Source organism: Maylandia zebra, linkage group LG23, assembly GCF_041146795.1.
Source record: "Maylandia zebra isolate NMK-2024a linkage group LG23, Mzebra_GT3a, whole genome shotgun sequence".
In the NCBI taxonomy this organism is placed as follows: Eukaryota; Metazoa; Chordata; class Actinopteri; order Cichliformes; family Cichlidae; genus Maylandia; species Maylandia zebra.
The window spans coordinates 40,639,908-40,666,640 of record NC_135188.1 but is presented as its reverse complement, the minus strand read 5'-3'; the positions used below and the strand labels follow the sequence as shown (position 1 = coordinate 40,666,640).

General features: G+C 46.0%; 1 protein-coding gene across 2 annotated transcripts in view; it reads right to left on the bottom strand.

The window, feature by feature from the left end:
- Positions 1-26,286, bottom strand: part of nrp2a (neuropilin 2a) — a 60,572-nt gene extending 34,286 nt beyond the window's left edge. The window contains exons 1-3 of one of the 2 annotated variants that reach the window (XM_004552662.6): positions 25,364-26,286; positions 16,131-16,308; positions 6,077-6,258 (exon numbers count right to left, since the gene is read on the bottom strand). In XM_004552662.6, coding sequence (XP_004552719.1) covers positions 6,077-6,258; positions 16,131-16,308; positions 25,364-25,439 — 436 coding nt within the window. In that variant the 5' untranslated portion in view covers positions 25,440-26,286. The remainder of the gene's footprint in view (positions 1-6,076; positions 6,259-16,130; positions 16,309-25,363) is intronic. The other variant, XM_004552661.4, reaches the window with a different exon arrangement.
- Positions 26,287-26,733: the final 447 nt, after the last annotated feature.

The following is a 26,733-nucleotide window of genomic DNA, read 5'->3' as shown; positions in this document are numbered from 1 at the left end:
TCATACCACCTCTGTGCTCTCAAACAATGACAGTGCACTGCAAAACCCAGCCTTTACCTGAGCCCTTAAAAAATTCCACCTTTAAAGACGGAACCCTGCTTTAGAGCATATATTTAAAATTTTACCCTTTTTTGGGTCTCATTTGCACTCTGTGTGTGCGCGTGTCTTTCACTTTCTCTCGCACACCTCGCTCATGCATACCACAAAAGTTGTGTAATGGTTCTAAGTGGGCCCTTTGCGGCGGCTCCTCATTAGCTATGCAGATTTATGCGCCCTGGGCGGCTCACCTTGAGCGGCAGCAGCTGTGTGGCTCAGATCATCTACCCATCAGCCACTGCTCCGCGGTCCACTGGGGAGCCTGAGTCACGGCCGAGTGTTTATGGACCGGCACATCAATGAGGCGGGAGAGAGCTGACAATCCAGCACACACACACGCACACACACACGGCAAATAGACAGGTCTTCACACAAATGTCACACGCGCTGCCTCATTCGTAAGCTGTGTTTATTTTCCGAGCCTGAGTTCGCTCACCCTTTAAATAGTTCTATCTTTACAATGCAGGCTCCGTTCAGTCGTACATCTTTATGCATTTCTATTTTCATGCTCACCGGACACACACACATCCTCATGTGGCAACGCTGCAAAGATACGTGGGACAAATCGCAGCTCTTCCTCTAGAACTAAAGCGCACTTAAACTGGACATTGTGTGTTTTTTTTCTTTTTGCTACTTCTCTCCTGCTGAAATGACTCGTTGAAGGTAAATTCATTTAAAGACGCATTTAACTTCAGTTTCCTTTCCCAGACAAATGCGCCTGGTCGGTCACTACCAGCAAGGAAAAACAAGCCTAAGCTAGAAGCATTTTTCCCATCGTTGACTCCACTGGAAAGCTGGGAGGTCAGGTTGAAGAGGCTCACGGGAGGAGGCATCTGGTGGATTTCAAACCTGGGAAAGCGGCGCCGCATCCAGGCAAGCACTGCACTGTCTCAGGGAGCTGCCAGGGCTGCGTTTGATAACCAGATTCATATTCGTAGAGGCGGCGTTTAGGAGCACAGACGCGTTAGTGGAACATTCCTTCGGCAGCATTCCTCGGAGGCACCGGTTCTTATTATCAGGCGGCCCTATGAAAAGCTGAGGGGTCGACTGTGCTGCTCTGACCCCCCCCTCCCGGTGTCTACACTTGGTAATGGCAGAGAGCTGACCCTAATCAGCACAGAGACAGAGGGAGGAAAACCCAGGAGACGTATACCATATCTCTATTTGTATTCCCCATTTTGTGAGAGATTCTTTATACCCCGTTTTCTCTCATTTCCTGCCAAAGCCTCACATTTTTAAAAAAAGTGCTTACATATATAGCTGAGTGCAATGATGCATATATCTTCCTATTGATTTACCTGGCACCAATACATTCATGTCACAGTTGACAGTTGAGATGTTGACAAAAAAAAATGTATGAATCTTCCCCCCCACGCGTTAAAAGCAGTTGCCTGGCTGCCTGTACGCACACACAAACACACACACAGAAGTAGGGATGCTGAAATGTGAGGGTAATTTACAGCCAAGATCTCCCCATCCCTTCAACCACTGACCTCAGCTCTGTGTGTTAAGTGTACAGTTATAATGTAGGAGTAAGCAGCATCAATCTCCATGTGTCTGTAATGCGATCATAACGACAGCAAATGAACTGCGCAGTACGCATGAGTCACATCTCCTGCGAATGCTCCTCTTTGCATGTACGTTTTTGCTCACACGACCCGTTTCTTGCTGCCTGTTTTCCCTCAGTGTGTGCGTGCTTGAAGGTGTGTGTCTGCATGTGTGAGACCCAGTAACACACTGGCCTTGTTTCTCACTGGGTCACAGTGCAAAGCAAGTCTGCGGAGTCCTGCTGGTGAAATCTTCAATCTGAGCGCAGCTTGACTCCACCGCCCATCCAAACACGCCGTGTCTGTTACTCGAGGAGCTGTCGCCCTCGCGCGACGTCACGTGCCGATGCTCTGCCGAGTGTGCGCATATGCACCTTCTCTTTGCGTCACTGCTCATTAGCTCACAGTGTATGAACACGCCAAAAACAAGTCCCCCTCGCCCCTTTCTACCTCCCTCTGTCACCCCCTCATGTCTTAAAAACACACACACATGCCTGCGCACACACACGTGCCTGTCTGGTGCTTGCATCGCACCATGAGCTGCCATTTGGCGAGAGCTGTCTTCTGGCAAGGAGCGGGAGGTCATAGTGTGAGTGAGTGAGAGTGTGTGTCAGTGTGATTGGAGGTGGGGTGGGGGTAAGAGGGCGAGTTGCTGGGTAGAAACCACTCGATTCTTGCACATGAGTGCCTGATGTAGTAGCGGCAGCTCCACACGTTGTGTCAGGGCAACCCCTTTCCTCTCCTCCTCCACCCAGCGACGCGCCGGGCCTGTGTTCATTCACTCTTTCAACCCTCTGTCTCGCCTGGCGTCGACATACAACTCTAGCTGAGGGCTCACCTCTGCGTCTGCCGCACATCAAAACCTGCCTCACCCTCCTCTCTCTCACCTGCCTGTCTCCGCCTGACATACAGCTCACTCCTCGTATACAGTCGCGAGCAGATCTCTCGTGTAACCTCCCCACGCTTGAGTTCGGCTCACGGTTTCCATTGAAGAAAATCTCTCCCGAGGCATCTGGGGAAGGGCGGTGTACGTGCATGCCTGTGTAGATGTGTAGCGGAAGGGGCACGCTACACAAGGGTGTGGGGGGAAGGGTTGAAAACCCACAACAACAAAAACAACAACAACAACAACAACAACAACACTGTGAACAACTGGAAGACCCAAGAAAAGGAGAAACAGCATTCTTGGCATGCTGTGGTTTGACACTTTTATATATCCGGAGAGACAACTCGAGAGGAATGTTTCTTCTTAGACTGATGCCTCTGTTGCGTTGTTGTTGTTAAATGAATTACCATTATCAATTGTTTTTCATCTTCAGCACACACACACATACAAAAAAATGCAGATGCCAAAAAAAGCCCTCCTGCTGTTTGTGATCAAAGCCGTTCACGCGGTTGCTGATAATGTCTCGTTATTTCATTCCGGGTACGCGTTTTTCCTCATCGCTGATCAGTCTTAAGCGCTCTTGTTTTTTTTTTTGTGCTCGATTTATTTATTCATGACTTTAATTCACCTTTTGCCGGTTAATTACGTGAGCGTGATTTCGGCAGTGGGATGGGGCTCATGGGTTTTTCAGGAATAAACAAGTTGCAATCAGCCGTAACAGCCATCACTGACGCGTCCAATCAGCATGATAGCATCAGAGAGACACGCAAGGCCAGTGTGTTATGTCTGGTACTTGGGCGGGGGTCCCTGCCGTAGGCTGCGCCCTCTTCCACCACCACCCGAACCCCCAGATGCCACAGAAGCGGTCAGCAGCGGTCATGGAGGAGACCCAATGCCCCAAGGTTCTCTATGCTCCCATCTTAACACTAGATTGGCTGCCACTGTTTTTCTGCCCCCACTGAGCTACTGGTGGGCTTTGGGGAAGGGTGAAATGGGGGCTTCCATCATAAGTCTTCCCCTTGTAGCCGTGGTAACAGCATCAGCAGCACGTGACTTTGTGTGGGGTGGTAGTCAGGGCTGTATAAAGGGTTAAGCACGCATGAGTAGGACCAAAGTAGGCCACAACAATAAGGGGGAAGGGAGGGGGGCTGTGCACTTTCACTGTACAGTAGGATTAAGGCGTTTGTGCACTGTATGTGTGCGTGTGTGTGTGCGTGCGTGTGTGCATGAGTATAGTGGACTGAGGGATAGATGGAAGACCCTGGCTCTTCTTAGGACGTGAACCGAAGGGTGAAGGGTTATTTGGGACGGATGTAGAGCCAAAGGTCGACTTGTGATCCTCAACGCTGAAAGTGATTAGCTCTAACTGTGCTGTACCACGCCACTTACACACACATAAACCACACACAAACACACACAGTGGCAGTGGCACAAACAGATTGCTTGTCCAATTCAAAAAACCCCTGGAATAGCTACAGTCACTGCTTATGTAATAAGGTTGAATGAACAAAACAAAAACAAGCCACAGTATCATTAGTCCAATGCAGAGAAAGCAGGGCAGGATATCTCAAACACACACACACACACACACACACACACACACACACACACACACACACACACACACACACACGGACAGAGTCAAAACCAGACTTGCATTGTCTGACTTCCAGACACAGTGTGGTGGGGTCAGCCTCAGCTGTCTGTTTAAGATGGGGAGGAAGCTGAAGACACGCACACAAACACACACGTCTCCCAGCTGTTTGCACAGATTTCTATCTGTCAGGACACACCCTTTAAAAACACACACAGACCCATAAACACAACCTCCCAACCTCGACACTGTACACACAAACTGAGTTTTGTGCAGCTACATTAAAACAGACTGGACTAAAATTCATTTCTCCATCACCTCCCAAAAATAAAAGCGCGCAAAAATGCACAACGCCTAAATCCGTTAAGAATATTAAAAATAACGCTTGCACAATTGCCACTTCTCCTCTAGTAAGTAAACACATCTCAGCCTCGGATCTCTGTGTACCCGTCAGAAGTTGTAAGCTGTTTAGAGGGCCCGGGCCTGCCACGGTAAGACAAACAGCCATGATGAGAGAGCGTGCAGGCGCTGGGAACGCCGTAATTAACACATGGCCTCAATCACGCATCCTGAATTCATTTCCACTCTCTGACTCACTCCTTCTTTGTCAGTTTGTCTCCCTTAACCCCAATCATTTTCCCTCTCAGTTTGTCCCTCTCTCTCTACCTCTCTGTCTCACACACACACAAACATACGGGTCTCTCTTCCCGCCTCCACATACAAACATACATAGAGCCAGACAGAATCTCGTACAACAAGCTGAGTGGAACCACCCACACATGCAGCCAGCAGACACCTACATGTGCTCGCACAGTGACACCAGCTCTTACACCCCTGTATTTATACCAGGATCTTGTTAAATGCACGGCAACCGCATCCCCCCTCCACCACAATCCACCAGCCTTCGATCCATCTATGCGTGAGACAGATGCAGTCAGTTATACCGCCAGGGTCTGAGCTCGGTGTCCTCGGTAACATCAAATTTGGGTCACACTCATTTGACACAAAGCCAGGGACATTTCTTCAAAGGTGGGAGGTGAATTAACGAATTCTTTCTGTTTTCGCGGTGTTAAATTGAAAAGCATTTCCAGACCCAAATCAGGAGTTACCTTTAACTGCTGCAGAGACAATACGCTGGCAACTCGTACATAAATCTTGTTCCCCCCGAGGCCACCTGACCAATTCACCTCACCTCCTCCCACTATAACTCACACACACAAACACACAAGTGCCACTAAAACAATACTTCAACCTTGCCCGCAAAGCGCACTTCACCTCGTGCACTTTGACGACTTTTGAGAAAATTCCATTTCGCCACACGCTCGTCCCCATCACTCTCCTCGCCTCTGCCTCCGCTCATAAACCTTTGACCTTAAGTCAAACTCCCAAGTAGCCTCGGAGCTCTTTCCATTTTCCATCATCCCACAATAACCCTTCCCACACCCCAGTCTTCCTAACGGCCCCGGAGGAAGTGTATTCTTGCTTCATATAAGAACGCATTCCTCACGTGCTTTGAGGCAACTTAAAAGTTGTTGTTTTTTCCTCGCTCTGTAAGTTTTGCCTGCATTCCCGGTCCCCTCTGCTGAAGTAAATTACTGGGAAAGTGATGGGATGAGTGATTGCGGGTTTTGGGCCGCTAACATGAAGGCGAAGGAGGCGCATGATGACAAAAAACCATTAACTTGAGTGTTTTTGAGAAGGGGAGCCTTACGTTTGATGAAACATGTCCCACACATAAACTGTAACAAAATGATGCACACTGTTTTGTTTTGTTTTTTGTTGTTGTTTGTTTTGCTTTTCATGTAATATAAAATATTGCTTGAATTGCCCAAAAATATCTGCAGAAAAACAAGAAAATTAAGAAAAAACACGATGAACTGTGTGGCGTTGTTGACTTAATGTGGCACTAAACAGACCCAGCTTTAAGAACACAACCCGTTAATGCTTCCTTACCTGTTTTGAATATCTCGTAGCGCAAAGAGAAGCCGGCTCCCTGATGGGCGTAGTCAGAGACAAATCTGATTTGGAGGGATGGCCCAGATGAGATAATTGGCCCTGGGGCGATGTTGCTGCAGTGCCGCCCCAAAACATCGGCCGTCTCTGAAGTTCCATCGCGGATCTCTATGAAGTCGTATCTGAAAAGAATAAGAGAAATGAATTAGATTCTTTCCTGTTATGTTAAAATGTTCTCTTAAAAGCATTCCTTAAAAAAATCCTAGGATGCAGCATACTCAGAGTTTAATGCATCAGGAAGGGATTAAGAAAGGTAAAGAGATAAAAGGAGAAATGTAGAGGGGAGATAAATGTAGATAGTTATGGGGTTATGCAATCGGCACAGCTAATAAAAAACAGACAGGTGTGGATCTATTTACCGTCAGAGTTCAGCCTCAGGACAGAATACACAGAGCGAAATAGCACAACACAACTTCAAGACACAAATAAACATCTCTGCCACACCTCATATGTGCTGCTTCCCCTCAGCTGTATTCAATAAATTTAGCTCTTATGACCCAGTTCTGCTTGAGACAACAAGCTCAGATCCCTCTGACATCAGCTCGAGGTTAGCTCCCGCCATTTTACCAAATCTTGGATAACAGGAAAGAAAATGAAGAGAGGGCTGCGTTTGAGCAGAACGTAATTGAACAAGTGGCTGCAATCTGAGGGTGAAGACTGGGGCAAATGGATGGATTTGTTAATAAGAGGCGCAAAAATAGGCAGGGGCTCATGAAATAGTAAAACAGTGAAGGCTGGGGGGGATGATGACATTAAGGTGAAGGAGCAGAGAGTAAAATTGGTCCAAAGAAATGCACAGGCACCTTGCTTATTAGCTTACACATGCTTGAGCTCTTGGCTCATTTTGACCTTTGACTAGCTAACTGACCCTGAATGATAAAAGCAAATTCTCAACTGGCAGGCTACTACGCATGTGTGTGTGTGTGTGTGTGTGTGTGTGTGTGTGTGTGTGTGTGTGTGTGTGTGTGTGTGTGTGTGTGTGTGAAAAACACACACAAAGAGGCAGCCCAACCGATTGATCCAAAATTAACCCCGAGTGTCACTCCTGTGCCATTATTAGACATAAGCGGCGACACAGAGTCACAGAGTTCAGTCAAAAGAAGATTGTTATTTCCATCCGTCTGTCCTGGGAGCAACAAGACCCACCGCGATGATCATGTGGGGTATAGGATGAAAGAAGAAGCCGGCTTGGAGGTGGGTTGCAAAGTGGCTTGCAGATGCACCACAGCTGCAGGCTGATATTTAGTATCTGTTTAATGCAGCTATGTAGCCTGTAAGAGATAACACACATAAAATATGGATCTAAAGATTTTTCATTGATATTCATGTAGGCAAAAAAAGTCTATGAATGGTAGACTAATTTGGTCTCCTTAGCTCCCTTAACGGCTAGCGAATACTACGCAGTGTATGAAAACACAGCCCTGCCTTGGACAGCCATCATTAAATTATATCATAGCTCTGCTGATATGATAAAGATGGAGCTAGTTCATGTTTTGGAGCTGAAAGTGAATCACCAGGTTTCAGGATAGTAATTTTGGGTTGTGTGAATACTGGAAGGTGTGGAAATCTCCGTGATTTTTGCTTGTTTCTAACTCAGTGCTGGATTACTGTTTTAAAGCAAGTTTCAATCATTTTCATCCAAATAGTGTCTGAGAGGAATCTGCACTTTTCTATCTCTTATATTCTCTTAAGCATGAGCTTGTTTTGCTGCTGTATGAGTACAAGATTTGTGTTGTTATTGCATTGCAAGTTGTTGCAACTGTGAATAATTTCCTTGTAATTTTATAATCTATCATGATACTCAATCGTGTTTCTCTCTACAAGTGTCTTTACCACACACACACACTAAACACAAAACACTGGGTTTCCCAATGTAGCTGACTGCATTGCTGCAGGCGTCCTGCAGCTACACCCTTCAAACATACAGTCATGCAAAACGCACTTGCTTCAATTAGTTTGTGTAACAAAGCTGTCACAAAACAACAGGGCTGCTGTTGTCTCGCTAATTAGCGTGACGGGTTGTTTGATGTTAAAAAATCGTCGCAGATGACTCCGGGTTTTGGAGCCGCCTTCAAACCCAGCATCTCGCCAATGTCCCGAACAGGTAAGCGCTTTCCCCCCCGCGACTTCTCTACAATGAAAAGCGTTCAGAAGAGATGAGACAAACCAATCAGCTCAAGGCTGTGTTTCTTTGTGGAATCTCAGCACTAAGACTGCTTTTGTGCTCCCTGCTTGGAATAAAACCTGGATTAAGTAGAGTCACTAAGCCTCTTTTTTGGCTATCGCATTCCTGCAGTGTATTGATTCCTATACAGAGCATTCAAGCTAAGACTGCTGATGGAGGGATAATCCCAACCATATTAATCTAGGTCAGAGTGGTACATGCACAGGTGAGGCTCGAAGTGTGAAAATGCTGCAATGAGCCTGCAATATCGCCACATGAAAGCATCTGACCAACAAAAAGAACGTACAGGACGAGGCGAGTTAATTAAACCAAAAAAAAAAAAAAAAAGAGTACAAAGGACATGCACTTTGGGAAATAAAGGAATCTCAGGTTTGATTTGGCCTTGGGAAGATTTTCAGGTCATGGTTTCAGAGAATATTTTAAAGCCGAGATGAAGGTAAGAAGGTTTATATATGAGGCAAAGGAGGGTTTAACGAAAACAGTGCCAGAGTTGGATTAGGGGGGAACTGCAAGACACAGTTTCTGAAGCCTGATCCGTTTACTCTGGTCGCAGCCAGTTGATGGGTTTGTGGACTTGCAGCTTTTTCATTATGTTCATTTCAAGGCTAGTTGTTGGCTTCCGCAGAACTTTTCACACAGCTATGTTACCTACAGGAAGGTGTTTAGCTAAAACTGTACTGACACACCTGTTAGCTTGGTTGGATTGAGGTGCGATCACATTCATGCCACGAACAAACTGCTCTGGAGTTAATTTAGAACCCCACCAAGACCACCTCCTCCAAAGGGTCTCGGTTTTGGTCTGAACTTGAGTGGAATTACTGTGTCCACTTCTGCACAGGTGAACCAGAGTCTAATTTAAACCAACCAAACACAGCTGGTGTGAAAGCAGCCTTAGGCTAAATAGCATGATAGCCTGATATTGCTACACCTCCTGAACCGGTTTCAACAGTTTCACTCTCTCTGCCTCTCTCTTACCAATTTTTATTGTTATTTTTTTAAAAATTCATAAATCTTAAAGTTTCAAAGGTGCACTGCGACATGTTTCAGTCTTCCTGCACGCTCCTCCAGTCTAAGCTTGTGATGACGACTGGGGCTCAAGCCAATCTGCACAAAAGAAGGCCTGAAGAGCTCTCCTCCTAGTAAGTAAAGAAGCTGTTGTCCAATACTCTTATACGTGTCTTGGTTGTAATCCTGCATTACAGAGGCGATCGTAGAGGCTTTAGTGGCAGGCTCCAACTGTGAGTCTGTGAGAGCCGCGGCCAACCCTTAAGTACGCCTGCTTAGGGCTGTTACTGACACATGCTTTAGGGAAAACACACACTCAAAACATGTGCCAACAAACACACAAAGACAGACGCGTACACAGACACATGCCGCATAGACAAGCACATGCGTGCGCGTACACAGTCGATGCTGCATCACCAACGCCGAGGATAAAAGGCCCGCGAAGGAGCTGAGAGCCTAATTAGGTTTTAATTGATTTTGGAGTGGGTCTCTATCCTTCCCTCCCCTCTCCCTCTCTCCTGTCGTGGATTAGCGTCAGTGAGTGAGTGTTCCTCAGATGTGATTATTGACCTGTTCGCTCAGCCTCTCCCCAGGCTCTGATGAATACTTGCATGAGGACCTGACGTGTGAGAGCCCACTGTCTGTCTCTCCCAAGCACACACTTGATTGCATTCCAGGACACTGCGCAGACACACACATAAATCATTTGCACATGCGCACTCGCACATCTGCGCCCATGAAGGTACGCATTAGCGCCGCATCCCGCTCTCTCACACACACACGGAAGCAGAAAGCCCCCATCCAGATCCAGATTCCTCTAGGAATTGTTTTGATTCAAACTCCGCCTTTCTGTCTGACACCATCCATCCTCAACTTTCCGTCTGTCTGGTGGTCTGTCTAGGTCTGCACGACCAGCCCTGTGTTAGGGAACCATTATGGGGGGCAGCAGTTTCGACCTCCCTCATTTCCCCTATAGAATATAGCTGGAACAGAGGGAGAAGGTTAAAGAAACTAAAAACCCTTAAAGGCCAGTAATTCTGCACCAGCCCAGACACGTCTTCTCTTCCTCTGATCTCATATATCACGACACCCCTGTGCCTTTCACACATTTTGCTGTTTGCTGGGGACCGGGGACATTTCCTGCAGGCAGCAGTGCCTCAGTACAACCAAACGCAGGCCCAAAGCGAGTATACATACACACCACACACAGCAGAAACTGTAAAAATAGGCTACAAAAAAATCGAGAAACCACTAAAGACGAAACTGGTACGAGCAGTACTGGTTTCTTTTAAGAGATGCCAAATTGGGTGCTGACGGTATCGTAAACAATGAAGCTGCTCTGGAAGATTACTATACATGATGACACTTTATCTAAATTACATCCTTTATGAGGTTTACGTAGCAAAGATTTATTTATTGTCACATATTTGACAATAATCAGTCCCATTAAACAATGCGAGCTGTGCTTGTATGGCACCTTTTGGCCTTACTAGAGGAGAGTAGTAGAATGAGCACTATTTATGTGAAGGGGCAGATTTAACAACCTACCTCGCGAAGAGTCGACGGTCCGCCGTATTCGCTATCATCGCCCATCATTTAGCAGGTGTTACTGTGAAATCTGGGAACTTCTCAAAGCCAACATTAATCTTGATGTGTTCATTTAGGCAGATCTTCTAAGCAGGAGCTTGTGGAGAGATATGAGGTTGCAAGCCTTTTTAGGTGTTAAGTCTTTTTGCAGAGCACTGCTTGCTTATATATTTATAGGCCTTTTATGCCTCTGTGGCCTTACTAACCCTGCTAGTGGTCACTATGCAATAATGTGCAGTCAGTCCTGTCATTCCCCTTTAGGGATCTGCTATATACATTTACAGTCCTTGCTGGTACCGTCCTCCTGCATCTTTTGTGAAATCAGCACATGAGTTCTCATCTAACCACCCTTCTGTAAAAGAGCTAGCTTTGTGTATGTGTTTCATTTAGTTTATTCTCAGTGCCTACACAAAGCATTCTCTGGGAACTTCAGCACTATGTAAGAGATCAACACGTAATTTGCCACGGGTGCGTCACTGTCTCCTTGATTTATTTTGTTTATGCTGGTAAAAGGGGAACAGCTGTTCTCGAGCATCAGGAAATCAAACTTGGCCGTACCCTCAGACACTCGGGGCCGTCGGCTGAAATGATTTCCCCCCTTCCTGTTGCCTGTGTTTCTCCACCCGTTTTTTCTCCTTCTCAGAGCTCACAGAAACCTCAAGACCCCCATCCAGTAAACAATGAGGCGCTGTCTTTGGCTTTCTTTCGTCCACCTCGCCGCGATTTACACAAGCAGAGGCAGAAATTAAGCAAAGGCACACACACCCAGATATTCACATATCTGAACACACACTCCCTCCCACCCGCAAAGGGGACTCTAATAAGCCATAAGTGCCTCTGAAATATTAACTAGATGCTGCGAGCGAAATCCCAGCAGATCCGCGGGGGCCTGCCATCTTCAATCTAGCCCCCTCCAAAAAACAAACAGCACTTCTCCTTCTCATCTCCTCATGCCTCGCCGCCCTCCCCCTTGCTGTCCATCACGAGTTCATGCTTACAGATGACTCGGGCCAAACCACTGACCACAGACCGTCTAGGCTCAGCCCCAGACCTTCTAGTGCAGCATCGATCGGAAGCATTAAACTATAAACGCTGTCTGCACTGAAGCCGTGACCCTGCTGACTCTCGCTGGACGCGTTTCACCTCTATCGAAGCATGTTGAACGTCGTGCTTTCCTCGCGCCGCGGCGTAGTTCATCAACTCTGATTACATTTGTGACAGATGAATACAGAGACAACAGTGCTGCAGCTGCACCGGGCTGGGTTTTTACGGTTAATTGTACCAGTTAGCCATTATATCATCATTAAATCCTGGCAGCTGTGTTGACTGCTGGACGCTGATGACCATGATTGTGTCCTAACTGTAGGCCAAATGCCAGATGTTGACAGATATGATCCTGGAACAACTCCCTCCTTTAGCCATGACCTCTGGGAGCTCGTCTGTCCTTCCTTTCATCCTCAGCCATCATCCTTCCCTTTCCCTTTTTGCGCCTTCTTTACTTTCCTTCCCCTCTGGCTATTGCTGATCATTTATAGATTTCCCATTACAAGCGGAATACAGACATTGATCCCACCCCTCCCTCGAGCTCTAGCAAAAAGGCGATATCATGCATAGAAACACAGAGCTGGTACGTGTGTTGGTGGCACTTCTCGCTGTGGCCAGACATGTCACAAGCCCCGGGGGGTGGGGATGGGTGTGGGGGGTGTCTAGCTGTGTGTCTGAAGAGTTATAAAGTTATATAATAAAATCTTTCCACCTCAGGCAGACTGCATTCAATAACAAATAACCAAATAAAAGTGAGAAAATAAAAACCGGGAAAAAGTGCAAGAAATGGATCTTCTTGAATGACTGTTTTTGTGTCTGTGTGTGTGTCTGTGTGTGCGCGTGCACCCACCCGTTTCAATGTTTAATTCAAGTGCATAAAAATAAAACACCTCCTTGGGCGGGAGCGAGAGGGAGAGAGGAAGAACAAAGGGAGAGATGGAGGGAAGGAAAAAATCGGAGGAGGGAGACGTCGAGAAAGAGAGCTGGAGAGAAACTCTCTCTCTCCCCTTCCTCGACTCCTGGTATATCACTAGGTAGCATCCTGGGGCTTGGTGATGGCAGATTGCATTAGAGATATGGGCCTGATATTTCATCTAGCCTTTATTACATTTAGTTCGCATCAATCGGCTGGCAGCCTGGAGGTAAGAGCTATTTGGCACATGGCCGGACTCCCCCTGAAATGAAATCCTGAATTAAAGTGCCACCTCAGACATGGAGCGCCTGCATAAGGCTCACGATTTGATTGCTGCAGTCGAGCCGGTGTTTGGCTTCGTTACATCGCACGAGTACTGACTGTTTGAACCCGCCGAGGGAAAATCACCAGCTGGCAGGGGATATTAGCGTTCAGAAGCCTTGCCTGAGCTGACCAAGCACTTTTCTCAGTTTTATAAAGGCCTAAAGTGCCTTGGTATGGGGTGGGGGTGGCGGTGGTGAGGTGATGACTGATGAGCACTTTTACACCGACAGGTTGCGTGCTTAATAGCGCACGTGCATGCGTGCTTTATAAGCATATCCAAAAACATATGTTCAGCCTTTCATGTGACCATTTTCCCCCCGTTTCCTGCGTGCTTCCATGATCAGCAGTCCAGACACCACAGCCCTGCGTCTTTCAGGTAACACCGCTTCGGTTTTCTGCTCTGCCATCTCTGTAATCCCACCTGTCACGCAGATTTTCAGCCCCGGCCGAGATACCGAGCCCTTCCCTCCTCCTGGAAAGCCCTCTGGCTCCCCTTGCCCTAACCTCGCAGAGAGGACCGTGAAAACATGCAAAAATCTCCTCTCTGCTCACTCTCTCACACCGCCATGCCTAATCATACAGGCAAGAAAAGGAAGCAACCCGTAACAGCGCTACAGGGCCTGGATCAATCCGTGTAAAAAAGAAAAAAAAAAGAAAAGCATAACACGGGATGGAGAGAGGAGGATTATCAAGCCCTATTTTGCTGTTTTCTGTGCCTTAAAGGGTTCTCTACAAAACACAGAAGGGCACACTGGTGTTCAAGTTGATGCATAAAAACATGTTGGCAATATTCCCTATTTCTTTCCAAACTGGGGGGTGGGGGTCACCAGAGGTGTGATGGATAGAGAGGGATGCTAACCGTGCAAACTTGCAAAACGTGCTTGCACAGTTACTCACTCATAAACGCCCACTCACACTCACACACTCATACATACAGGATGAAGGGAGACTGAGTGGGAGTGTGTGTTAGAGGGCACGCCGAGGCCTTGTCCCCTTCAGGCGTGTGTTAAAAAAAAAAGTTAAAAAAAACCCCATCCTAATAAGATTGTCTGTACCGAAGGGAAAAAAAAGAAGAAGTAGAAGAAGGGGGTATTTCAGTTTCTCTTCCTCCTCCCTCAGCCTCCTCCTGCCCTGCATGCCTTGGGCTGTGAGAAACTGCCTGACACACTGCTTATCAACAGCTGAGGCATCCCTCCCTCCCTCTCTACCAGTCCAGCAGGAAGTGCGGGCACGCCGCATTGCCGACACAGCGATGCTGGTGTCAAAGCGGAGAGGCGCTTTAGTGCAAAAAGATAATTACACAACAAAAAAACACGACGGAAACCTGGAGTTTCAAAGGCGGCGACATCAAAATAACATTTCAAGTTCAATGCCGTTGCGGCGCTACCGTGCGAAAAGAACCCGTCAAATATTACAAAACATTTTCCAACCAAAGCGGCCATTCACGCGCTCATGAAAGCAACGTTTTTTTTTATTTTGGTTTGGTTTTTCTTCCCTTCTCCCAGCCAGACAAAGCACTTTGTAGACGAACAATGCAAAAAATAAATAAAATAAATGCAAAAAAACCCCATTATTAATTCTTCAATTTACCGAGTGGAGAAGAGAGAGAAAGTGCACTGATAAACTGACCAAATGGACTCATCGTTTGACCAAAATTGGTTGTATATAAAACTGAATTAAACAGTAGAGACTGGGAGCTTTTTCCACCCTCCCGCTACTATCTTCCTCTGAGGTCATAGACAATAGAAGACCATATGATTTGGATTATTTATGTCTCTGAGAAAGGAAACTGACCAACTCCCTCATATCGAGATAAACAGCTGGGTCTCATTCCCTTCTATTACTTCTTAAAGCCTCCCCTGTTTATTCTCTCTCGGCCCACCCTCCAATCTCTGACTTCAAAATACATCATGATTCATTTTCTTACATCCTATCTTATCATTCTGTCTTTACTGCCCAAAAGCAGACGCCGACTTCCAAATATTGCTTGGCATTTGATTATCAGATGGAGGGGGGATTAGAGCTTTATAGTCTGGGTAATGCTGGCTGATGCCTTCAAAAGTAAATTTCAAATTTTTACATCTGTCAAAAATCTTCCCGAGTAGTCTGCTGTTCTTCAGAAGGTTAAAAACCTCACCTTATATGGTTCTTAGCAGGATAAAACACAAATACATCCTGGCTGACAACGCTTGTTTTTTAAAGCTTAACCAGCGGAAATAACACAGGAACTTATTATTAAACTATCTGAATCATTCTTTCCATTTGGGTTTTATTGTTTTATTGCGACCTGTTTTTCCTCGTCTGTATTCAAGAGTGTGTGAAAGAAGCAGAAAACCTTGGGATGTGGAAATGAGCAGCATTTCCTGTCCTCTAAAACACAGAGGGTTGATATTGCAGCTGATGTGCCCTTGAGCAAGGAATTTAACCCCCATAACTGCCTGGGAGAAGGCGACTAGCATCCAGGACAAAATGAGTTTAATGGTTATGTGCTTCTACATGGAGCTTATGTGCTTTCCATTTTCTGAATAAATAATTATGTCAGAAAATATAAAAAGAAAACCACAGTCTACCTAATGGTCTGCTATTCACAGGAAGCCTGCAATCTGCAATTAAAATTTCCTTTGCGATTGACCTGTTGTGGTCAAAATGTGGATTACGTTTCAGCAGCCTGGAATTGGGCCAAACCACCCGGCACTGAATTATAACAGTATGTAAAAATCTGTGCGCCTCAACTGGAAATTACTTGTTTGAGATACGGATGCTTTCGCAGCATACTAATGAACGTGTCAACATGAATCATCATTCAGCCACAATAATAGCACACCATCTTACTGGTGAAGCCAATTTTCCCCTGACAGAAAAGAGTGGGTTTTATGGACTGCACCATTATGACCCGAATCCAGCTCCTTCCCCCCTCCCCGGCCTTCCCGTCTTACTTGCAGTCGAGCCTCTCGATCTCAAAGTGGGGGTTGAAGTTGAGGACGATGCGCTGCGAGGGCTCTGGCGCCGTGATGATCCAGTGGCAGTTCTGGTGTGGGGGGTACTCCAGAGGATAGCCAGGGGAGGTGATATAACCGGCCTCGCTGGCATCTAGCAAACCTCCGCACTCCGGCGCTGTGTAAGAGACAGAAAGGTGAGTTAGAAGGTGCTGGGAGGTACTGACTATAAAGCAGGCGAAGAGGAGCGGTTAAAAATGTTTTATGCATGTTTTTATTTTAAACATAATTTGATGCATTTCTACACAGCGTCATTTGCAGGGGCAGACTCATTTAAAGCACTGAAAAATAATAAATAAATAATAAAAAAAGATTGAGGAAATGATGCGCTCCCCTAGTGCAGCATCTCAGTGGGCGCCCCTTCATTTACCTTGCTTCTCTATATGAAGATGTGATGAGCAACAAATGAACAGTAAAACAAAAGAAAGCAATTTAGGCTGTCAGTTAGGAGGAAATTGGAAAAACTTCTCCATTGTGGATTCTCAATGCAAGCAGCGCCACATGGGTAAGCTATTAAAACAATAAAAGATCATTACTGTTGCATTTGGTGAAAGTGCGCACACACACACACAGAGAAACACACCGAGCCTTTTTCACCCTCTTCCACACCCAGGCTCTTATCTCCCTACTCCCCCATAGGGAGCGTTCTCCAAGTGTAATTGTTGCTCCTGCAAGCCAATCTGCAAACATTAGGACACATTCCCTGATCCTATCATGCTCTCCCAGGAACAATAGCTTGCCAATAGCGTAGCTCTGCAGGCTTAGACAGGAAGTGACACGCAGACGGCCTGTCTAGCTAGGTTCTGGGGTTCACCCCTACTCTGTAATGAAAAGCTAACGCGCTAACAAAAGACCCCATTCTCTGATTTCGCCCCGTGAGCCACGGCGGCTCTCGCTCTCTCCGTTATCTCCCACAAACATGCTAAACACATAAACTCACATGCACATACAAAAGAAACATATATGAGTATTCTGCACACATCCACGCACAAAGCCCGGCAGCCTTGTGCATATTGGTTCTTTATTAATCTTACTCTGCAACAGATTTGAGATATTATCAATTTTAGAGAAAAAAAAAAAAACAGGGGCACCACGACAACAGCAGGAGCTAGCTTAGCTCAGATGGTCCCAACCTTTTTCATTTGATGTACCACCACAGCTCTAAGATTAATCCAAACTGCTTTCATCCACAATGGTTCTAATGTTTTATTTTATGATTACTGATCAATTTTACCTGTTAAATCTTTTAAAATTCTGTTTGGATAGCATAGTGCTAGCTAACAACTTTAGCTTTTCACCATACTTTTAGCTAACGTTTTTATCCATTGTTTTAACTTCCTATTGTAACACTTTGTACATACATTTTACTTTTATTTAACTTCATGTTTGCTTTTACTTCTAACGATAATCTTTCATATTTACTTATCTATTTTCTGTGTTGATTTTTACCGGTTACCCATTACTTTAAGAAGTTACTGCTCGGGTCGGTTCAATTCTTACTCTTTTTGGATTTTCTTATTAGTTGAGCTAATCTTTTCATGTGCCTGCTGGTTATGGAGAGAAGCACCAAAGACATAATCAAAGAGAGACGTTCAGATAGTGAAAAGAGACAAAGAATCCTAAATTGAAATCTATGGAAGAACCGCAGAAGTATATCTTCCAAGGGATAGAAAAAAAATAGACTAGGATAGACTCTTTAAAAATGTATTTTAGGGAAAAGTCATGACTTGTTAAGCGTTTCTTTAAGATTTGACTGATTCTTTCCATTCAGTTCTTTTTGTCCTGGTGAAAGTTAATTTAGATAATTCTTCTAGAAGGACCTGAAGTACACTCTGGGCTAACTGTATCCCTGTTTGGCAATCCCTTGTTTAGCTTATGCTTGCTGATCCTCCAGTGAGATCTTTAATAACCAACACGATTTTGAACGCAACAACAGACAAATCCTGTTTCACTACAGTAGCGGACGTTCATAGGAATACATATGAGGAAGGAAAGGAGCTGAGACAGGAACATGAATCATATGGCATTAACAATGTGTCACTAAACGTTGGCCTTAACCACTCAGCTACTGGAATGAATCCATTATTGACATAAATGGGTTGATATTTTTGCCTGTTTCTTTCAAATTTCTGTGAAAGCACCAATAAAGGAAACAGAAGGAAAGATAAGGGGGGAAAAAAACAGCACCAAAGGCTTGAAGTGTAATAGACCCTTCAAGTGTTGACATTTCCACCGCCTATTGTGCTTAAAAGGCACACTTAGATTCTCTGACATTTGATAGAGCTGCGATGGCTTCCTTACTTTGTTACTGGAGAGGAGCAACGCCCACGCTCACATCAGGCACACGCACACACACAGAGCTGCCGGTGATTTCATGGGAGCGCATGACTCCAGCCGCCCACATTGCGTACGCACAGATACAAACTACTGCACAAATATACACACACGCAATTTTAGCCATAAGTGCACACATGAATACATGCTTTAACGCACGCCCACGCGTTTAGGTGCACGTATAAATACACGGAAACACAGAGAGCCACTGCACAATGTTCAAAGGACCACCCACACACACACACAAACTCACTTCCAAAAACACGCAGAGGGCCTGTCAATCACAGGAGGGAGGAAAAAAATCACTAACTGAAATTTTTCAAAAAGTTAGCAGGGATAGGAAAGAATGACAAAGACAGACAGAAAGACCGAGAGACACACACACACACACACACACACATAGACACACACATGCACAGACATCTCTTTATCTGCCGCGGCTGTGCAGACAGACAGTCATTGTTGGGAAGCCTATGGAGGGGACGGTGTGCAAGAGGCTATCAGCGCGCAGAGCCTCGGCAGATTAAGTCGTTTGGGGAGAATCCTGCAGCCTCAACACTTTTTTTCCTCTGAGCTGCCCATTCAGTGGCCTCCAAAGGAGGATGAAGAGGAGGGATGCAGGAGAAATGACAGAATGAGTGGGAAGAGAAGGGGGGGGGTGAAAGGATTACAGTAGGAAAGGAAAATGGGAGATGTGACAGAGAGGATGAGGGTGAAGAAAGAGGATGAAGAAGAGCAGAGGGATGTGAGGAAGGGTGGAGGATTGATGGCGAGGCGATGGATAAAACACGGATTGAGAAAGAAGGGGAAAGATTGATCGGAGGGGGGGTGAAGGCGGCAGGCTGGGTTGATTCATGATGGGCGGTGGTGAGCACATAGGTGGGAAGAGCGAGGGAGAGGAGTGACAGGCGCGGGGAGAGGGAGGAGGCGACAAAAGGTGATGAGGAAGGGGAAAAAAATACAGGCAGCCGAGGAGGAGAGAGAAAAGATGGAGAAAGGAGCGGGTGCGTGTGTGCAGCGCAAAAGAGCCTGACGAGCCTCATTAAGACATGCCTGCTATCCGGTGCTGTCCTGCAGATGCCGACCCCCAGGGGGAAACCTCTGTCAGTCACCTCTCACACACACACACACACATGCACTGGCAAACATGCGTGTGTGCAGTTTGGTGGGTGTTTGTTTGCGGCTGATGAGAAAAAAATTAAATAGAAGAAGGAAAGTGACAGATGTGTGTGTATTCTCTTCTAATTTTTTGAATAGCTCGCCATTATGAGGATGCTTATATGGTACAAATGTGTGTGTGTTTCACTTTAAAGCAGAATGTTTGGGTGTGAACAGAACTTGTGGTGCTGGATGAGTAACAGAGGGGAAGCACTCAGGAGCTGCCAGCGAGCTCCACGAATTACACTGTCTCTTCTACTAGAGCAGCCCATCTGTCTGCACACAAACACTCACACACAAAGTGCTGCATATGTCCCTACCATGCATGGACCAAGGCCCTATTACAATGAACAATGCCACTTTTATGCATGTGTGAGTCTTAAGAGTATGTTTGCAGAGCTGCGTTTTGAGTGGATGGAACTGAAATCCAAAAGACATAAAGCACAGCGCAGACTGTATCAATGAAATTAATTAATGACTTTTGTGTGAGTGTGAGCGCGCATTTCTTTTTTAGTCGCTCCTGAGACGTCTTCGCACCCAATGCGATTGCCTTTATCTTCATTATCTGAGAAAATGTGCATACGTCTGCATGTCTTAGCTCAGGTTTCTGCAGCATGTGTGAGTTCGGCTGCACGTCCCGCCGCTCTTATTTCTATTAGCTGCCTTATCGGGGAGGCACGGCGTCACGCTCTGGGATAAGCCGCGAGTGCGAGGAGAGGCGCTGATAAATCCCTCCATCATTCCTAGTGTCTCTCGTCCCGTCCCTTGCGCCTGCTCCCTCCCCGCTTCCCCACCTTAATTAAAAAGTGCTATCACCCAGAGTGAGGGAATACGAGGGGAGTGAGTGGGCAGCACTCATGCATTCAGACATTCAGAGAAGAGCATGGGGTTGTCTCTCTGACTGCTTTTAATCTCACCCATTCGACACTAGGCTGGGCCAAAGGAGGGAGGGAGATGAAGAGGTGGGGACCTGCTTTAAGACCTTTTAGGTCAAACCAGTGTGCGCCTCAGCAGCAGGGAGCGTGGCCCACCCAGTCATAGATGGTTGAGTTTAGTCAATATGCTGGTTTCAAATGTTTCTTGTTGCCGTATTCAAAATAAAAGCGTTAAGAGAGAGAGACTCGTGCTTTCTCTCGCCAGGTACTCCGACTTCCCCCCTCAGTCAAAAGACACATGTTAGGCTAATCGGTGAGTCCAAATTGGCCATGGATGTGATGCAGGTAAAGTGTACAGGTGTATGCATGCAAGGAAACAGCAAGATTGTTAATAGACCAGAAATATAAAAATAATGAGACAAGAACTGTTGCACTTCTATCATCCAGCTGGTTCTTTATTTCTTATTCCACGTTCATATTAGTTTAATTAACCAATAACTTTATTTCAGAAAGACATTTGAGACTCATTTCACTTTTTTTATGCTCTGTTCTTGTCGTCGTTTCCTTTCAGATTGAGGAGTCTGTAGAAATAAACCTGAGGATTACAGTTTAACGCCTTTATTCATTCCCTGCATTCTGATTGGACGCCCATAACATTTTCTTGTTCCTGTCAGGGGGGGCTGTGTCTGTGCTTGTGAACATAAAACAAGCATAGAAATCTCTCCCCTAACTTACACAACGCTGCGTCAAATTTACATCTAAAATCAAATACGCTGTAGCTAAACGACGGCGTTCCGCTGAAAGCTGAGCCTGATTTCAGTGGTCACTAGCATGCATTGATGCTTAGGTGGATTTGAGCTTGTGAAACCTGACCAAAAGCAAATAACAGTCGGCTCCAAGAAACGCAACAGTTGCTGACAATGGCTTTTTTGTTAAACACTGTTAACTGTGTTTAAAGGGGGATTATTTCTTTTAAGAACTAACAAAAGCCACATCAAAAGCAGATAATATCCCCAAATCCTCTTTGCCTCCCTTTTCTTTCTCCTTCTCTACTCCTCCCTCCCTAACAGGATAAGTGCCCCACGTTAATCAGCTAAATGCACAGCGCTGGCCATTCCGATCAATGGATCAATGGATCAATCGAGTAAACAGATGGTCACTGGTGCCTTCAGCAGGAGGTGGGTGGAGGGGGGGGGTTAATGGTGTGGGCCTAATCCTAAACGCTACCTGGCTACTGTATCACGTCTCCTTCTCCCCCCACCGGTGCACCCCCTCGGCTCTGCGCGCCAGTGTCAAACCTGCACCACCGAAGCACTTTTCACAAAAGATTTTCCCCGTCTAAGGTGGAGCGAGCCTACATCAGCAAGGGAAAGCTGTGAAGAATTGAGCTTTGCTGCAGGAGTCTTGGTGATTTGTTAGCACCCTCTACCCCCCACCTTGCAGAGTGTTACCTTGCAGTGGAACTGACTGCTTAAAAAAAAGGAAGAAAAAAAAAAAGTAACCTCTTTTTGGGTGAATTACACTTCTTACAAAAAAGGCAGTTTCTTCTCTTTAAATTTACACTCCTGAACTGCTTCCTTCTTTTCAGAACCCGCGGTTTGAATTGCAGTAGATTCTAAAACACCCTGCCTCTTGACAAAGCTGACCCCCTATGGCTCCCTACCTAAAAACCCAGTCCCCGAGCGCCCGCTAAGATCCCCCCCATGTGCAGCTAATGCGACAGACTGAAAAGACCCAGCTCTGTTTTATTTATGGGGGTCTTGTATTTAATTTCACCCTGAGTGTGGTGAGCTGTTCAAGGGCTTTGTGCGAGCCTGTGACTCTCATACCTGACTGGTATTGAACGGGCCGCTGGGTTTGTCTTTGGCTATGAATGCTAAGAGAGGTGACCTTGTTTTTTTCAGATTAAAGTACAGAGAAATGCAAAGGATCCTAGACGAGAGGAGAAGACAAGAGGCAAAGGGGTGAAGGGGGAGAAAAGAAAAAAACATGAATAACATAAACATAAAATTTACTAAGTTCTTTTCACCCTGGAGCTGATATTATTAAATAATAGAAATCCAACTTCTAAAGAAGTCAATACCATGAATGGAGAGGATGCACAGCCGCCCGCTCAATAAACATGCAAATGAGCTGCTTAATGGCTTGAATATTAATGCTTGTGGTAAGGAGTAATTAATGCACATGTCAGCGAGTCAAACTATTGTGATTACAGGACAAGTGGAATGGAAGTGACTCTTCTTCGTGCAGAAATATTGCAGCAGAAAACTGCCTGAGGAAGAACCACACACAAAAAATGGTGCTTTGTAATGAGGGTGAAGGTGCCACCAGCAAAAAAACAAAAAAACCAAAAAAAAACCAGAAGTCCACAGCATGACCTGTCCAAGCGCTGAACATCTTTAGTGGATCATTTACCCTGGCACCTCGTAGGATTTTTACACTTAAAAGAGTTTCCTGGCTGGGATGCCTCAGGCGTGCATCTGCTCGTTCCATGACATTACATTTTAGGGGAAACCTTTTGCTGCTGCAAATGTATCAAGTTGCCGAAGCACAGATGGACTCTGTCATCACAAAACAGCAACTCTTTAGAAAATGAAACACTTTAACGTGACTCTGTGTGCTTAACATTCACAAGAGGATCTCTGCGATAGTATTTTCACCCCTGTGGCTGGGGCTTTATCCCACTTTACGTGACGCTGTCCCTTCATGAACCCTGGATGCGATCTGACTCTTGACCCCTGCACACTTTGATGTCGTCCTTTTCCTCCACCATGCCGCTTGATGCAGAATCCACTCAGCTGATCTGGTTTCTGAGCGTTCCTCCTCTTTGTTGCCTTCGTGCTATGGCTCGGTCACTCTTCTGTGCTTTCTTAAACTCTGGAGTCACCGTCTTTCTCCCACTCCCCCTGTCTCTCTGTTTATGCTGCTCTCGCTTTCTCCCTGTTCTGTCTCTGTTCTGTTATCTGTCAGTCTCTCTTTCCTCTGGCATCTGTGTGTAATGTGGCTCTTGAGGGGAGTACAGAGGCAGGGAGATGTGGTGCAGTGTCTTGGCAGGGGAGAGAGAGAGAATAGGGGGGGATCCAGCTTCTTGCCTGCCTGATGACTGCCAAGAGGCCCACATCTGTCTCTGATCAACGGGTACATGCGCAGCCAGTGAAAAACACACACACATTCAGAGGGATGTCTGAGATAGCTGTCCTATTTAAAACAAGTAGCTTTAAAAAAAAAAAAAAGAAGATGGGTGCAAATGAAGTGAAGAGAGAGCTTGGCTTTGTTTTGAGGCACACCAGCGGGTGGTATTGTAAAGGCTGAGCAGTCATGATGAGCTCACGGACAGCTCCCCAGCCCGCCTACTCCCAGTAGACTACTTATGCAGATCGCATAAAATGTACATCTTACTACAGCGCATGATGATTAAGAAGTAAAAAGCCAGCACTGAGAATCACAGACACGCGAAAGAAAGACATAAAGCAGTTTTGGGTTGCGAAATGCCACCTGATCACCACAGCGGCGAAGAAAAGCGCACATAAATATGAAAAAGTGTGCCACCGTAAATGCGTCAACAATCCGAGACAGGAACGAGTGAGCCGAGCGTGAGGCCATGTGTCATCCCACCAGTGGCGTCACTTCTCTGTATGGTAAGACAAGCCTTGCTCACCACCAACAACAACCACCGGCAGCAGCTTCAAATCTGTCACAATTTCTGTCCGCGTAAAGAAACGGCACGCGTGAATTTGTAATCCACTCATTTATTTGCCGGCGATCGAACGCATCGCGATCACCCTGATTTTTATGCCACATGGTGAAACCTGAAATTTATTCCCCCCCCTTTTTTTTGAAGAATACAAAGGACTCATGTGGTTAAGCTATACCACAGTGCCGTTTCTGTTTGAACAGTAAACTACTTAAGTATCTTAAAACAAGGCTCTAAATCCATACCAACTGGCTCCTATTATGCTGCTCCTTATCTTCCTAGTTGCGGTTTTTTCTTTTCTTTTAGACGGCTAAGAGCGCAGAGGTGGCGGTGTGCCACTACGCCGCCTGGAGCTCTCAGCCTTGGCTTCACCCTGCCCAGACAACCCGGAGGAGCACGAGGAGATACTGAAGGAGAGACTCGTGGTGGCTGATGAAGATAGTGATCCTATTAGTCAACACAACTGAAGCTCGTACGCTTTTACGCACGGGCTCTGTGAGACGCAGGCTCTTCACCCAGCTTTAGCCGTTTTCATCACGATGTGCGCAAAAGCATTTTAATCAGGCGTGGGGTTAGTTTATACCCAGAGATGATTAATCAAAGGAAAACAACTGATGAGAACGGGTTGGATAAACATCGTGTTTAAATTTAACATTCACGCTTCACGGCAAACTATTCTAAGCGTAACAATTTCCACTTTCCGTTTTTCTAAATATTTAATGAACGCATCCATGTCTTTCAGTTTTTAATGTTTAGTATGATTTTGATGAAACAGGTGCATAAGATCTAAACATTTAAAAACAAAACAAATAAAGAGCCTTTCCTCCGCAGGCTGCTGTATTTGCCATATTTAGCAGGAATAAAACATCAACAGCTTTATCATGGGAGCGTTTGTGTGTTGAAATAATTTGAAACATATGATTTGGAGACCTGGAAATGAATTTGAAGGATAAAAGCAATTACAATGACCAAGAGAAGATGATACTTAAATGTGGTGCTTATAGTAAAAACACGTTCCCGTGATTTAGAGCAACGTTTAGTGTCAATTAGGCTGTTTTGGCTGACTCAGATCACGAGTGCGTCAAAATCAAGAAGTAACCAAAAAAACTCACCGTTTTGTCCTCTGACTCTTAACGACACATGGCACACTGCCATTAAGAATCCAACCAACGAGAACACAAAATCCATGTTGAATCACACACAAAACCAAAAACCAAAAAAACCTTGTAGATAGTTTCAAGTATCTAATGTTTCCACCTCGCAGGATTGAAATGCTTCCGTTCCTCCAAAAAAAAAAAAGAAAAATCCACAGCCGTCTGGGACCAGCAGTGAAAACTAAACCGCTGTAGTAAAAAGCCCACGGTGTTTATTAAACCATTGGTGGAGAAAAGTGTGTGCCAACTACTTGTCACTGAGAAAAATCTGAATATTTTGTAAGCGCTGTCCTTTTGACTCTGTCCATTTAGCGGAGCGATGCCACCAAACCGCATCCAAAAGAAGAAGAAGAAGAAGAAACCCACAGTGAATCAACAAACTCCTTGATCAGTGCTGCGTGCGCTCCGCAGCTGGGAGGCTTCAGGGGATATCTGCGCCTCGCAGAGTCCGGACAGGACAGCAGGCTCCGGGGTGCGCCAACTTCTGACCGATGAGGGGGACTCTCCCTGTCCCGGTATCTCCCTATAACTCTGCGTCCTCCCGCTCGCGGATTTTACGCACACGAGGGTTTGGCTGGTTCTCCGGTAGGAGCGTTATAAGAAACCCGAAGAAAAAAAAAGTCCAACGGTAACAGCTCTCAAAGCCACGTAAACCCCAGTCCGAAGCTGCTTCCCAGCGAGGCACAAAAGTAATGAAATAAATGAAAAGCAGCGCGCTCTGGATCCTCAGAAACAACGAACATGCCGTGCCTCCTCCTGCAGCACCTCTCCTCTCTGCTGTCTTCGCTCCTCTCTCTGGTAACGGCTCCGTGAAGCCTGCGCTCTGCCCCGACAGCAGCGTGGGTCCAGCCTGTGAGGTGTGTGCACTGTGTGTGTGAGTGATCGCGCTTTTGAGCTGAGCAGCTATCGCGTTACAGTCACGGCGCCTCGGCTCCGCCCCCTCCCGTCGATCGCCGGTTATAGGATGTGTGTGTGTGGGGGGGGGGGCACGCTCTCCCTCACTCGCTCACTCACACACACATAAACAGATGCATCCTATTTCAAAAGACACCACAGATATTAACTCTTCCACAGATGAGACCGAGATTAAAAAAAAAACAAAAAACAAAAAACATTCTCATGGTAAACCAGGGGATCACAGCTTCTCCTGGGGCTGTTTAAAAAATGGGCGGGGGTGCAGATGAAGATCAAAAATATATCACAGAGAGTGAGAAAGAAGGGAGTGTCTGATTAGTGAGGCGGGTGGCTGCACAGCCGACTTTTGCCACAAAATACACACACGCACAAGAACGACCGATACTATATGTCAAAGCCCTCGACTGAGTGGA